Source organism: Saccostrea cucullata, unplaced genomic scaffold, assembly GCF_032062105.1.
Source record: "Saccostrea cucullata isolate Sc308-1 unplaced genomic scaffold, CSIRO_AGI_Scuc_v1 ctg1413, whole genome shotgun sequence".
NCBI lineage: Eukaryota > Metazoa > Mollusca > Bivalvia > Ostreida > Ostreidae > Saccostrea > Saccostrea cuccullata.
The window spans coordinates 1-16,119 of record NW_026939988.1 but is presented as its reverse complement, the minus strand read 5'-3'; the positions used below and the strand labels follow the sequence as shown (position 1 = coordinate 16,119).

The 16,119-nt window shown below is 34.3% G+C and overlaps 1 protein-coding gene across 1 annotated transcript in view; it reads left to right on the top strand.

Annotated features, from left to right (window-relative positions):
• Nucleotides 1-13,980, top strand: part of LOC134254408 (inverted formin-2-like) — a gene marked incomplete at its 3' end in the record, with an annotated part of 31,606 nt that extends 17,626 nt beyond the window's left edge. Inside the window, exons 5-15 of the mRNA XM_062736932.1 lie at nt 592-770; nt 1,832-1,911; nt 4,477-5,411; nt 5,576-5,718; nt 6,256-6,420; nt 11,278-11,535; nt 11,895-12,076; nt 12,819-12,939; nt 13,178-13,342; nt 13,436-13,520; nt 13,604-13,980. Of these exons, the coding sequence (XP_062592916.1) occupies nt 592-770; nt 1,832-1,911; nt 4,477-5,411; nt 5,576-5,718; nt 6,256-6,420; nt 11,278-11,535; nt 11,895-12,076; nt 12,819-12,939; nt 13,178-13,342; nt 13,436-13,520; nt 13,604-13,980 (2,690 nt within the window). The remainder of the gene's footprint in view (nt 1-591; nt 771-1,831; nt 1,912-4,476; nt 5,412-5,575; nt 5,719-6,255; nt 6,421-11,277; nt 11,536-11,894; nt 12,077-12,818; nt 12,940-13,177; nt 13,343-13,435; nt 13,521-13,603) is intronic.
• Between the last annotated feature and the right edge of the window lie 2,139 nt (nt 13,981-16,119).

Sequence of the window (16,119 nt, the reverse complement as noted above, 5' to 3'; positions counted from 1 at the left end):
ATGTTTCTAACATTTTTAACAAATGCGATTTACCTAATGAAATAAAACAAGTCTTGAATAGAAAGGGTAGGGTATGTCCTTACATCGTATCTCATTAATAATAATTTTTAAACCAAAGTATTTGCCCTTCTAAATATCATTAGTAATTAACTGTTTTTGACATTCTTTCATTTTTATTTACAAAGTAATTCGACCTTTAAATTGAAAGTATTTTTATTTGAAAAATTTGTACGGATCTTGGAAAGTCTTAAGAGTAAAACGTAACTCCGAAAAAAAAAATGGGCATATACTTAATTCTATCCGGGAAGCCCAAACTCCATATAGCAAAAGTGAAACTTGGAAATCCTTCTCTTATCACAATGGCTATTGATTACTCAATACTATACATAGTAATTGGAAGTATATGATAAAGTGAAATATACACAAATGGATATATGTAACGTATTAACTTTGAAATCAGGTAAGGCTTTTTAAAGTTTTACCATCATATTTTCATCTTTTAAAAGAAAATGATTCATCTTATCCAACTAACGATCTCAAGTTATTGCTAGTTATGATTTAATGCGTCTTCTGTTTTTTCCTGTCTTATAGGATTGAACATCCTTGATATGATCAACAATTTAAGAAATGAAGATGACGAGGATTTGATCATTCAGTGCGATGTTTTTGACGACGAGAAGGAATCAGACGATGAAGAGTTAGCGGCCCTGAACCCTGCGTGTGTCGACATTAACGATCATAAAGAAGTCTTTAATGCCCTTTATCACAAGGTAAATTATATATGTAATTTTTATATATTAAAATGATTAGCTTAGAATTTTCCAAATGCATGGTTCTAATTAAAACTACAATATTTATTATCAATTTTACTTCGTTTTAAACTTTTTATTTCTACATGGAAAAATCAATGTTTTACGCGATTCTTAAGGAAGCTCTAAACAATGATCTCTTCAAACTGAACAATTGTAATTTATGTAGTTAGAGTGGGTTGTCCTTAAGTTTAAGATAAACTAAAAGGAAAATCTACGGCAAATGTCATGCGATTCGAATTTGATAAGCTATTCTTAGCAGTGTAATAGACCAAGAAGAAGTATGTTTGCAATATAAGCTCACAATGTTGACTTCCGTACACTGATACGTCGTTTTCTTTCAATACTTTCGTGGAGAAATAAGGCAGAAGGTACATTTTTTGACAATGAATTTAATAAACTCTGTGTTCTATATAAAACATGGTCATTAGTGTTTAGAGCTTCCATGAGTACGTCTGCTATTTCATTCGTTAGCCTAGATTTTATTATTTAGCTGCTGTTTATAGATATTCAATGTTATCATTATAACAGTAGTCATAAATTCATTTTTTACAATGTTTCCGAAATTGTTGTATTTCCTCCTTGAAACAAATCAACCTGGTAACATCTGGGTCCTCAACAAATAATAAATTATGTATAAAATACACTTCATTGAAAAACATTGAAATGGTGTAGTCATTAGAGAGTGCTGTAGAAATTCTAATTATTTATAAAGTTCCACATGATTTAAAACGTATTTGGATTTTTTTAAGTTTTCATACCCAATCTTATTCCATATTAAGATTATTAGGAAGTGAGCTCAGCTTAAAAAATATATCGTATTCCATATCGTTATGATAATGAAGAAAACGTATATTAGATTCCACATCTTTCAGATACTCGTACTTAGATATCCAGAGTATTTATGTAACTGTAAATATTGCAAATTAACTTCCAAATGTACAGTAAAGTCTCAACCTTTCTATCTTTGCAATGTCACAGTTCTAAACCTCCATATGTTTAACACTGTCACGTATTTTTAGGTTTACAACACGCCTTTAGCTGATGTGTTTCTAAATGTGCTGCAAACTCTTTTACAAATTGAACCAGAAAACCCACTGAGGTACGTAAAGCTGTAGATTAATTATTAAAGTTTTCCAAATTTAATTTCTTTCCCAAGTAGACCTTTAACAGCATTACATCTGAAATAAATGAGGACAGATATTGTCACAATCTTACAGAATTCAATTTCTTACAAAATGTTTGTTTCTGATTAATAACTGTAGATCTGACATACGTATAGACTTGCGGTTTATTTGAAATGTTGAACATGGAATCCTGTTCTAGACTAATAGATTTATTTCAAAACAGATAAGCAAGCTTATTAAACTTATTAGTAAACTAATATATATAGGCGTCATTGAAAGAAGAAGACACGCGGTATCTCAAACTTTGATGCGGAATGTTGTTCCAATTGAGATACTGTAGATGAATCGATTTAAATCTTTCTTCAAACAAAGATCCTGGTGCTTATTTCTTCCTTTTTCCTTGTGTCTCCCGTATCATTGTTTGGTTGCGTAATATGTTTGATAGGATAAGGAAAACGTGGAAAAGTATATCAGAACAAAAAGCAGTGTTCTCTGATAAATATGTAACACTTGTCATTCGGAAAAAAATAAATCAAAAAGGTATGTACATGTACAAGAAAACATGCATTTAAGGTAGTCCGATCCTCAGGTCTATAAAATAAGCAATTAAGTAATTGAAATTACTCATAAATATATCTCTGAATATACATAGTAATGTTAATTTATCCATAGTATTGCTTAAAAGTGAAATATTAAAGTTATCCATATTGTATAGGAAAAAATTGTCAAATATCCAATATATATTCAGAGAAAGCGAATAGGAATACCAGTTATGCATTTTCAAATTGCAAATTGATCAATAAATATATTTTAGGTTAAAAATATGTATCCAGGCTTTTAGAGAAATTGTCGTGAACTTTATATTATTTATTTGATATCCTATGTCTTTCTTTCATGTACTATATAATACATGGTGTAAAAGGTCTTTGCTATCATTGCAAGACATCACAAATAACTTTCATATCATGCTAATAAGCATTGGTATATGATGCTTGTTTCAAGAAAATCTCACTTCTATAAAACCGTATTTATTTTTTCCCTTTTATGGGGCACAAATGTCAATTTTTTATAGGACCTTTTCTAATACTTCCATAAACCTTGAATCATATAAAGATGAATGAAATGAAAATTGTTGAATGAAAAGTTTTCATTTTCAAGCCTCATACTGATGTTTTTTAAATAAAATATTAATTTTTGGATTTATCCTTCCTGGCTGAGGATCGGATATCCTTAAAAAATATCCTTAAAAAATATATAGACCAATCTTTATACACAACCATTCCCCACGAGTTAAAGTCCAGGATTTTTGATATCATTAACAGCTGCTTTTTCAATTAAAATAGAACTTGTAAATTTACTTACGTGGTCGTTGGTCATTTGCAAAATTATTTTGTTAAAACACATTCTGATTGCACACACAAATACTCTGAAGTTGTCATAAAAAGATGCTTGAGTTTCAGATTGACAATATCAATGTGTACCAATTGCGCTCCGTTATTAGCAGACCTATTTTTGTGTTCATATGAAGCAGAATTTGTGCAAAATCTTATGCGTGAAAAGAAGAAAACACATGCTGTGGCCTTTAACTCGACATTTAGATATATCGACAACGTATTGTCAATTAACAATGGTAATTTCCATTTCTTGGTGAACTAGAGATAAAAGATAGTGAACTAGAGATAAAAGATACCACAGAGTCTGACACATCTGTTTCATAATTGGATGCTTGAAAAAGACGTTAATGGCATGTATTTAGAAAATGAATGTTTTTTAGCGTAAAAAAGTAAGTGAAGACTTAATGTTTATGAATTTTTCAGCAATTATGCAATTTAATGGGTTTTTTTTAAAAAGGTTTTAATTGAATTTCTCAAACAGATTTTCTTTATTCCCTCTATTATAAAAAGATTGGTTTTATTATATTTAATACGTTAATGGTAATCTAACAACCAAGCTATATGATCAACGTGATGACTAACTTTTATATCGTCAACTTCCCTTACTTATGCTGCAATATACCTTCATCACCTGCATACGGAGTGTATATATTTCAGTTGATTCGATACGCAAGAGCATGGGCTACGTATGAATAATTTCTACAACGAGGTAAATTATTGACAAGCAAGTTGATGAAACAAGAATATCAGTAGTCTCGTTTAAAGTCATCATTTCGGAAGTTCTATGGTCGATACAATGACCTTGTCAGCAAATACAATGTATTATTGAGTCAAATGCTGACTGACGTTTATCATACTTATTGTTAGTTTATTATTTATACACTGTACACGATATTGAAGACGTCTTTTTCCGTTATTTCCCGATCATGACAAGGAGCACACGGCGGGTGTGACCGGTCAGCAGGGGATGCTGACTCCTCTATTTCGCCTGATCCCACCTCTGATGTTTTGGAGGTCCGTGTTTGCTCTGCTCCTATATTTTATTGTTTTATCGACTTTGGTATTGAATACTGTTCTTTATCTGCATATCCATCATACTATAAAGAACACCTGACCAAAGTAAGACAACACCTAGTTATTTTGTAGTGACGTACAGTGGAACATAGTGGAAACGTCCGTGAGGCGTGCCTTTTTGATCGATGAGACACATGTTAACAGAGCAACTGCAGGAGGGACAGAGGTCTTACCTAAATACCCAGGGGTGTCTAGGGCTGTCCAGACTGACCCCACGCCAATAAACAGATCGGTCTCAATGCCGCCTCCAGCACACACCGTCTCTTCCGGCCTCTCCAAAGAAATGTCTGCCGACTTGAAGAAAGCATTAGAAGCAAAATTGAATCAAAATTCAAAGCCATCCTGTGATACACTTAAAAGAATTGACAAAGAAATTGACCAGTGTTTTAATTTTGTGAATGATGATTTATCATCTCCATCAAGTAGCATCCATTCCAGTTTATCTCCAAAAACAGACTCAACAGAACCAAATCAAAACATTCCGGAATCAACATCACTATCATCTACAATCTCTCAGCAAAATGGAGGATCAGCCCCACCTCCACCACCCCCTCCCCCACCACCACCAGGTATGGGGTCATCAGCTCTGTCATATCCACAAGACAGTGCTATACCACCACCCCCTCCCCCACCCCCACCTCCTCCTGGAACGGAACCTCCTATAAATCCTCAACCGCCCCCAGGTGTGGGCCCACCACCACCACCACCTCCCCCTGGTATGGGAATACCTATCCCTCCTCCTCCCCCTCCTCCACCCCCGGGCTGTGGGCCTACAGTCCCTCCTCCTCCCCCTCCACCCCCAGGCTGTGGGCCACCTCCCCCTCCTCCTCCACCCCCAGGCTGTGGGCCACCCCCACCACCACCTCCACCTGGAATGATCAAGTCAAAACCGACACCATTAACATTCTCAAACAGTCAAGTTACCTCTTCTAAGATGTGGACTCCCACTCCTAAACACAAAATGAAGACATTCAACTGGACAAAAGTTCCATCCCACACTATATCATGTAAGTGTGGCTTTTCAAATGTCTTTGATAAATAAAATGAATACACTGTAACAAATTGTGTACTTGTTGTGTTAGGACGAGAGGTAAATTGCTGAAGACTCTAAGCTTTAGAAACAAAATATGAGGCTTTGAATAAGTTTTTTTCTCTTTTTTTAAAATTGCAGCTCATGAAAATGTCTGGAAAGAAATCCTTGATATGCAGGATCTGATTAGTGTAAAGTATGAAGCTTTAGAACAACTGTTCTGTCAGAAGCAAATCCAGAAGAGAAAAGAGAACGAGAAAAATAAAATCAAACCGCCATCAGAGGTAAGACTGTAAACATCAGAAGACCGTTTTCTTCATCAACCTAGCTTACGGTAAATACAAATCACTTACATACTCCGAAATAGTTCCAGTGTGAAGTAGTAATAACTGTGAATTACAAAAGGTTTCGTGCCACAGTCCAATAAAGCTTTGGGAAAACCGAAAAAAAGCAAATTCCTTGTGTGTAAATGTCGATTTTATTTCCGTTTTACTCTAACCAATATTGTTGCAGTGATTAATTTTATGAGCGGGCCTCCTGGATTTCTAATAAACGCCCACTTTTGTCATTAAGAGTCTCTTCAATGTATTCCGATTTTAATTTAGGGATACCACAATAAACTTTTTTTTCTTTTTTAAAGATCTGAGAGAACGTATGCCTCTTATGTAATGGAGTCTTTTATACCGTTTATATCAACACAAGATTTAACTAATTAAGATATATGCCCCCTTATCGAAGGTTTTATTTGCAAAACATCGTCGGAGCTGTGCATTCAATTAATACAATGATCGCATCTTGTAAGAATAAAATCAAAATTTCAGATATTACTGCTGGATACAAAGCGAAGCATGAATGTGAATATCTTCCTGAAACAGTTTAAGTGCAGCCATGATGAAATTATGTCCATGATTGAGGCAGGCGACGTGAACGTTATTGGTCAAGAGCGCCTGCGCGGTCTGCAAAAGATACTTCCAGAACCAGATGAGGTAAAGAGCCACAGACAGAAACGTAATAAAAAAAGAAAAGAACATTAAAATCCCAAAGAAAATAGTGTCAAGTACAGAAAAATATGCTGCATAACTAGAATTTTAAAAATAATAATGTATAACAGAAAAATTTAAAGGTTGTAAATCAGATTCAAAAACCTAAAACCGTCGAAGTCGAGATGAGCTTATGCTATACCCTCGGCGTCGGTGTCGGCGTCCCAGGTTAAAGTTTTAGGAGCAAGTCCATTCTAAAATAACTATAAGCCCTACCTGAACCAAACTTGCATGCATGATGCATCTAGGAATGGGCTCTACCAGACTTGCTTCGGGTGCTGGATCTGACCTACATTAACCATATGAGTGACCAGGTTAAAGTTTCAGGAGCAAGTCCATTCCCATGGAACTATAAGCCCTACCCGGACCAAACTTGCATGCATGATGCATCTAGGAATGGGCTCTACCAGACTTGCTTCGGATGCTGGATCTGACCTACATTTTCCATATGAGTGACCAGGTTAAAGTTTTAGGAGCAGGTCCATTCCCATGGAACTATAAGCCCAACCCGGACCAAACTTGCATACATGATGCATCTAGGAATGGGGCAATACCAGACTTGCTTCGGATGCTGGATCTGACCTACATTTTTCAGATGAGTGACCAGGTTCAAGATTTTGGAGCAGGTCCATTCCCAAGGAACTATAAGCCCTACTGGGACCAAACTTGCATGCATGATGCATCTATTGATGGACACCACCAGATTTGCTTCGGATGCTGGATCTGACCTACATTTTCCAGATGAGTGACCAGGTAAAAGTTTTTGGTGCAGGTCCATTCCCAAGGAACTATAAGCCCTACTGGGAACAAACTGCATGGACGATGCATCTAAGGATGAACACTACCTGACTTGCTGTATTTGACCTACATTTTCAGTCCAAAGTAATTAAAAGCCCTACCTGAACCAAACTTGTATGGATGATGCTTCTAGGGATGGACACTACCAGACTTGCTTCGGATGCTGGATCTGACCTACATTTTTATTTCCAAGTAACTATAAGCCCTACGCGGACCAAACTTGCATGGATGATGCATCTGGGGATGGACACTACCAGACTTGCTTTGGGTGCTAGATCTGACCTATATTTTCCCAAACAAGAGACCAGGTTAAAGTTTTTGGATCAGATCAAGCCCTAGATATCTGCAATATTAACAAATTTATGAATATTTGTTTACACTATACATGTTTTTCACGCTAGACGCTTAGAAATGTGTATATGCCATGTAAGGGGTTAAACAGAACTTGCAAGATTATTGTTGTCGGGATAAATACCAACTATTAAGAAAATATGATGTGAGATTTGCATGATTTACACTGATAACATTCGAGGTGAGCTTCGTAATCTTTGATTACCTATGTTATTGCCAGGTCACGAAGTTCGTATTTATGTTTGTGTTTTTAAATGTGTTTGTCTTAAAACTGATCATTAAATTTCTTCCATTGAAAGAGTAGCTATAGATTCTGAAAATAGTTTTAACAGAATACAGCATTCGGGATGACTGTGAAGGTTACTTAGCGGAAGGGAGCAGTACACAGGCACTTGACTGACGTTTTTCATACTAATTGTTAGGCCATTATTTACACACTTAATTGACAACGGATTTTTTTTTGGTTATTTCCTGATCATGAATAAGGAGCACACGGCAACTGACCGGTCGGCAGGGGATGCTCACTCCTCCATGGCACCTGATCCTACCTCTGATGTTTTGGAGCTCCGTATTTGCTCTTCTCTTATTTTGTATTATTATGCCCTGTTCACACGGAGAGTTTAATTCGAATTAAACGTAAGTTTACTGCGAATTAGCTTCGCTTAGCGTTCACACGGAGAATTTAATTCGAATTAGTTTAATTTGAATTAATTTACTGCGCATTAAATTACTTCGCATTAGCTCCGTGTGAACGCTAAGCGAAGCTAATTCGAATTAAATTTTGACGCATGCGTAAGGCCAGAATTAAGTCACAGGACACGTGTTGGTGGTTATATATAGGTATTTGTGCTATACTTGGTTCAAAAATTGAGGGAAAGTATGTTAATCACTAAAATCAATGAATACCTGTAGCCACTACATGATGTATCAAAGGATGGCTCTGCATACATGACGTGATTTACAAATGACGTCATAATAGACTTACTGTAGAAGAAGAAATCTAATTCGCATTAGTTTACTTGGCATTAGCTGTCGTGTGAACGCAATTTAAGAGGCAGTCCACCGTAAATCCAGGCAGTATTGTATTAATAGGCGGCACATCGAATGTGAGGAATATTTGGTAATTTATTAAAAACAATATCAATGTAGTCCAAAAGGAATAATGTAACTGAAGATTTGTTTGAAAATTGCTTATTTAGTAAAATATCCTTGTGTTTTGTGTTTTTGAATTCCCCTATATAAACCATTGAAAGTAGGTAAGAAACAAAGAGCTGTAATTTCCAATACAATTTTAACAGGACTATAATTCACACTTAAATAAACCTAGAAATATTTCATCTTTTTGTTAAAAAAATAAAATCATTGGGAAAAACACTTTTAATAGAAGTATTCTGGCAAAATATATAGACGTTTCCATGAAAAATTACGATGCAAGAGTTATCTCCCGTGGCATCGGTAAATCTGCCAAACACATTTTCATCGGAATCCTAGTGAAATATTTAGAATCAGTACACTAAAGAAAATTATTAAACAAAAAATAAATAATTTATTTTCAAAATATAATTCATTTTCGCCTCCAAACATAATATTTAGATTAAATTGGCTATAATATTCAGGTAAAATAACGTTTCCATTGATGTACTTGTATCAGTGACGTCAATATATTGCGTCACAATGAAATAGTTACAAGTTTTTCAGAGAAGCTCGTAAATTCTTTCCGTAAAGTGTAAAAATATATTTTAAAAAAAATGATTTTTCTTTTTCTGATCAATTACTCTTCAGAGTGCATTATACTAAATGTTAAATATTTTAATATCAAAATGTATTTTACACAGTACCCGGGCGGCGTCTCAGCAAGATGACGTTTTGATAAGTAATTTCATACATGTCCGAGAACTAATTTTTTAAAATTGATTTACCAGGATATGCGTTAAAATAACTAATGAAGTGTTTATAATGAACATTTCTTATAAAATTGGGAATCAATGATGAATGTTTTAGATTTACGAAACATTAGTATTTTCTTCTTTATACAATTCCGGTCGGGATCGGTTTCATTTGTGAAAACTATAAAAAATAAGTAAATATTTGACTCCTTTTATTTCTTTCAAAATACCTTTTCCCAATGATTTTATTGAATGAACCAAAAGTTTGTACTTTGTATTCATAAAAACATAGGTAAACAAATATGTCCTTGTATTGTATTGGGTTTTATTACGTAATTAAAATTGGATACTGAATTTAAACATTTACCTGCTAAACTCAAATTTGGACCAGATAATTTTTTCTAAAGAAGTATAAATTGGAGTCTTATTCATTCATAAAATAAAAGATAAAAGTCTATTCTATAAATAATATTCATCGGCACATCCACCTCTGGAGTATCTGTTACATATAAAACAAAATTAAAACGTAGTATTTTTTTTACCCTCATGTTGACCTTTTTGCACTTAAAATTAAGCATTTACCAAAACTAGGACTAGAGAAGCACTATAAATTTTTTTGATGTTGTCATGTGTAAACACTTGCTTTAATAAGTCTACATGCAAAAAATAATTAAAATCCATGACATGCGATGTGCCACCCATTGCCTGGTTTTTCGGTGGACAGCCTCTTAATTCGCATTAATTTGATTCGCATTAGTTTACTTCGCATTAATTTACTGCGAATTAAACTCGTCGTGTGAACAGGGCATTAAATTGGACAAATGAGCTTGAACATTGTTCGTTATCGACATACCGTATAAGTAGAGGATTTAATTTTGGCATTTTTAGCGAGGATGCTGAGATCGCTAAAAATGTATTGCGTTTTTTTTTGTAATAGGTTCTTTCATGAACATTTTAAAATCGCTAAAATTACATCTTGCTAAAAATAAAATAGCAGTTTTTAAGGACAAATCGCTAAATTTGCGTCTCGCTAAAATTTCTTCTTATACGGTATATTTCACTCTAAACAGGGCTACCCTACTTGTTCTTACCACAACGTACCAAACTCAATTTCAGCATCCCCACTTCAAGCCAGTATTTTGTCAATTTTTCAATCATTAAACTATGCAGAGACATATAAGAGAGTCTCTTACAGTTTTTGACCTATACTTCAATAAGGCATATGGCTTTATGCATTAGATACGTTTTTCATTTCAAATGAATCGTTCAAGACGTCCTTTGTCGTCGAACCTCCTTGTTATAACCTTCTCATTTATTCTTCGAAGATTTACTATCACTACCGGTTATGGATATTTTGTAGGATAAAACCATAGAATTGAGAATGAAAAGGTCCGATAGTAAAGTAAACATATCCATTACTGAACGTACTCTAGCAATAAAGAATTCTGATTTTATATATATTTTCTATCCTTGCTTTTAGTTCCTCACAATGTTGTTCAGGCATGTAACTCGAGAAAAGTCTTTTTCAGTAAGGATAGTTTTAGGGTAGGGATGCCTGTCAAATAAAGACATTCTTTTTGGTTTGTTCAAAAAACATTCTTCCTCCTTTACTTCGAAAACAATATCTTCGTGCCCTTTGTTTTAAGCACCATCCTGTCTGATTCCATCATCAGCTAAACACATGCTGATCCACAGTTTCAATGGGACTCTAAAATAAACCTCTGATTTAAGAGTTCACTTTCTTATTCTATTCGTTCATGTTTATCAGGTAAACATGATCAAGGGTTTTGAGGGAGACAAAGAGAAACTCGGGAACGCAGAGAAATTCTTCCTCAAACTTATCCAGTTAGCGTCCTTCAAGGTTCGTATTGATGGCTTGGTTCTAAAAGACGAGTTTCGAGTAACGTTGGATACACTGTTGCCAAACATTGAAGCCGTGGTGAAGGCCTGCCAACACCTTCTAGAGAACGAGTCATTCAAAGTCTTCCTACGATACGTCTTACATGCTGGGAATTTCATGAACGCGGTAATTGTGAAATACGTAAATCTTTAGATATTTATCAATTAATACAAAGTTCTGAATATCTAGATATCTTATCATTAAACCCACGTAAATTTTTTTGCATGTCATATATAACACATAAATTTGGAATCTTTTGCTCAAACAAGTTTTACAATAATGTAAAATCACATATTTTCTTGGGGGTAAATTTTCAAGGTTTGAGAAAAAAAATTACTGTTACATGTATGTGGGGATTTGATTTCGTGATTGGATCATTCCTCGAAAACAACGAAAATAAACCCCCACGAAATGAGTGATTTCACAGTAACAAGCAAAATTTTTCTAGCTTATATGTATTTTAAGTCTGCTGAACATTCCTTTAGGGGGGATACGCTGGAAATGCCATGGGGTTTCGGATAAATTCCCTGAATAAGCTTATGGACACGAGGGCCAACAAGCCTCGGGTGACACTGCTTCATTACCTGGTGGGGGAGGCGGAGAAGGAAAATAAAGACGCCCTGGCTTTTGTTGATGAAATGTCCTCAGATCTAGCCAAAGCTTCAAGGTCAGGCCAGATGCTATTTTACTACTGATTATACGAGTAAATTCTTACTTATTATCTTGTACCTAAAGTGAATGGATTAGCGTTCTATATGTTATTATTATACCCCCCGCTTGAAAAGCGGGAGGGCATATAGTAATCGGTATGTCCGTCCGTCTGTCTGTTCGTCCTTCTGTCTGTCTGTCCGTCCGTCCCTCTGTTACGCTTTGGGGTACCCATCTCTTATCCGCAACTCCTCTCATACAACTGAAGGATCTTTAATGAAACTTTCACAGAATCTTTATTACATATTGCCATTGTGCACCTCCTGTTTTACTTTTTGATCTGACATATATTTTGGATTTTCCCGATCAAAACATGGACACTGCCAAGATATTCATATGGGAGGCGGGGGATATCATTTAGTGAGCTCATTGCTCACAGTACCTCTAGTTTTAAGTTATTGAAGAACAAAATATTCCATGAATAAAAATACAAGAAAAAAACCAAGAAAAATTAAGAACAAAAGCTTGAAATGAAAATATACCCGCACTGGTTACTTCTCTTGGGAACACGTTTAAAAAACATCAGAGTCTCTTGTTCTTTCCGCATTTATAATTATAAGAAGTCTTAGAATTGATTAGATCTGCGCTAATATTTCGATGATAAACATTTTGCTGTGCCAAATATAAATCTTAAGGAAAATTTTAATTTTATGAGTCTTTCATGAATTTTTAAGCAACAGCCCGCCATTTTATTTGTAAAGGTTGACAGTAGATGCTCTAACAGCTGAAGTGAAACAGTTGAAAACCAACGTCAAAAAACTTCACAAAGATTTGGAGACTTGTCCCGAGGACGTCAAAAACCAACTCAAAACTTTTATACAGGTAAGCTGTGTGACCTAGGGACGATAAAGCTTGGTTTACCTAGCTACCATCGGATACCACGGAAATTCAAACCTAGTATTTGAATTAATATCTTAATATATGTACATGTTTGTTTTGCAGAAATAAAAAACCTGAAACGAAAGTAATGGTCAAATCGTATTTTTCCCTGTCTTTGAAAACATTGTAGAAAAATATAGATTGATTACAATGAAATTAACCAATAGCCTGGTATTTGTAGGACGCCGAGGAAGAAATGGCATCCCTAGACAAGAAATTACAGGAAATCACCGAACTGACCAAACAGCTGGTCAGCTACTTCTGTGAGAACGAAAAATCGTTTAAATTAGAGGAATGTATAAACAACCTAAATACGTTCTGTGAGCGTGTTAAACAGTGCCAAAAGGTAAAAATTATAAGTGAAAGGACTTTTTTCCCACTTCAAGTTACACTTTGATAAAAACCCCACCACTCATATGTTCTTTGAATTTTCAAACAGGAGAATCTTCAAAGGAAACAGCAGGAAGAAAAGGCAGAGCGTAGGAAAAAGCAGCAGCAAGAAATGGCCAGCAAACGAGCTAAACGTAGGTCATTATGCATATCTGTGGACAACTCTGTATCTTCTTCTTGTTTGGTTTTGTTTTTAACAAAAAAAAAATATTTTCAGATGGCCCTACAGTACCAGAACCCGACGAGGATGGGTGTATCATTGATCGTTTACTAACTGACATAAGAAAGGGCTTCAAACTACGGAAGACAACTCCATCAGCACCCTCAGTCAAAAAGGAAGACCCAAAAGTTAAAACTTCCCCGATTCCATCCCCCAAAAGTATTGTAAGAATGTCATCCTCTCCTCTGTTAGACGTGGGGACTACAGGGGTTTCTGTTGATTCTGTGAAAGAAAAGATTAAAGATACACATCAAAGTAGTGAATCGGACTCCTCCAAATCCTCTGATTCCTCCAGTAAATCTGACAATGATAAGAAGAAATCCAGACAATCCCAAAAACAACCTCAAAATGACAATGACGTGAAAAGTTCAGCCAAACCAGATACTGTAGACTCAGGAACTCACTCTCTTGACAATAAACCTGTATCTAATGGTAGAGATAACACAAATGAAAATGATATTGTCGCTCAACTAGATTCTACTTCACAAAACACAGAATCCCATGTATGATTACAAAGATATAATGATTTTGTTTTACGTATTGCAGCAGGTTATGGTTTGTATGGAATCAATTCATAAGACCTCTCCACCGCTGGTGAATGTATATTAGCTTCTTGCACTGTTAAATGGACCAAAACCTTAAATCCAGAGTTAATATGAAGACCTTTCCCCTAACACAATCAGATGCAATAGTGCAGAATTTATACGTATATGATATGTTTTACTTTTATTGTTTTTTTTTCACAGTTTAAACCTATTAACAATTTTTTTTACTTATACATCTACAATTATGTACTTTTTTTAAGGATTATTTGTCAATGAATGAATAATACGTGTATCGGTGAATATGAAATATGCTCGAACAATTTAATTCTTTTTACAAATTGTATTTTTAGCTCGAATTCTATATTTTATTACATGATTTATTGACTTAGTATCAAAGCATTTCCATTCACTTTATATGCAAAAAACATATGAAATGTAAATATTTAAGTTTGAATAAGTTACATGTATTAAGGGAAAGGGATTTGAGAAATTAACTTCGGATAAAAACCTTTTTACGTTACAAATATGGGATGCTTCTAGATAGATCGAAAAAGTATTTTAGGAAACACAAAACAAGGACACACAGTATTATCACCTTTCATTATCTCCTTAAATAAGCCGAAGAGAACTTCTCTAGTGCATAGCATTGTTTTTACACCAATGTGGCCGGGAAAACAATTCCGATTGACAATAAATCTAAATTATCAGATTCATATTTATAGTGGCAGAGGTTTTTGATTTAAAGAAATGCCAAAATCTAAAATGACGTGTGATGTGGGGAAGACATTTCTGTTTCTAATAGTAGAGTTAATGCAATTGAAAATGATATTGTTGCTCAACTTGATTCCTTTACACAAAACATAGAATCCCATGTAGGATATAATAATTTTGTATTAAGATCTGCATAATGGGAAGGTTATGTTGCGTGTGGGTCAATTCATGAGACCTTTCCACCACTGGTGAACGTATTATTAGCTTCTTGCACTGTTCCCACTTTAATTAATTAGGATCAATACCTTAAATCAAGAATTAATATGAAGAGTTTTCCTTAACATTTTCAATTACATGTTCAAAAGTACTGAATTTATACATATATGTTATTTTTGTAGGTTTTTTCACAATTTAAACCTAATAACAAATAGTTTTTCTTTAACTTATCACACATCTACGAGGTGGTAATTTTTTGAGGATTATTTGAACGAATAACTCGTGTATCTGTGAATATACAATATGCCTGTACAATTTAATTCTTTTTATGAATTGTATTTTAAACCCGAGTATCAAAGCTTACTATGTATATCTTTATACATATAAATATATGAAATAAATGTGTGTTACAACAGACAAAGAATGCTAAATTTATGTTTTCAAGACCTTTTGCGTTTTAAAAACTTTTTTGTGAACTAACTAAAAGCACTTTTAGATATGTGTTCTGCTACTTAACAAGGGCACAATCCAAAGTTTTGATGATTTATGTATTTTTTAATGTTTTATACTTATTATTGATACTAATTTACTTTACATTACGTAGTTGTTCCTCTTTTTGCACGAAAAATAGCCCTGATCATGTGATTAGGTACACTCTGAACTAAGTCTGGAAAGGAGAACCCTTATAGCAATGTTTCCTGTCGCAATAACTTTTATTCATAGATCGGTGTTATGTTTAAAATAAGAATTTTTTGTTAAATTTGATGACCTCAAATGTTTTTTTTTTAAAGTTTGTATGAGTTTTTCCTCGGCAACAAAATTGAGAACTTCGTCTTTTAAACCTTTAGGTTACAAATAATGGATGCTGCTAGACATGCAAATAGTATTTTAACAAGTTTACAACGGTATAACGTCTTTCATTATCCCCTAATTTGCCGAAAAGAACTTCTCAAATTCAAAGAATTTTTAGACTAATGTAGAAAACATTCTGATTGAAACTTAATCTAAATTATTAGGTTCATATTTGTAGTGAAAGATTTT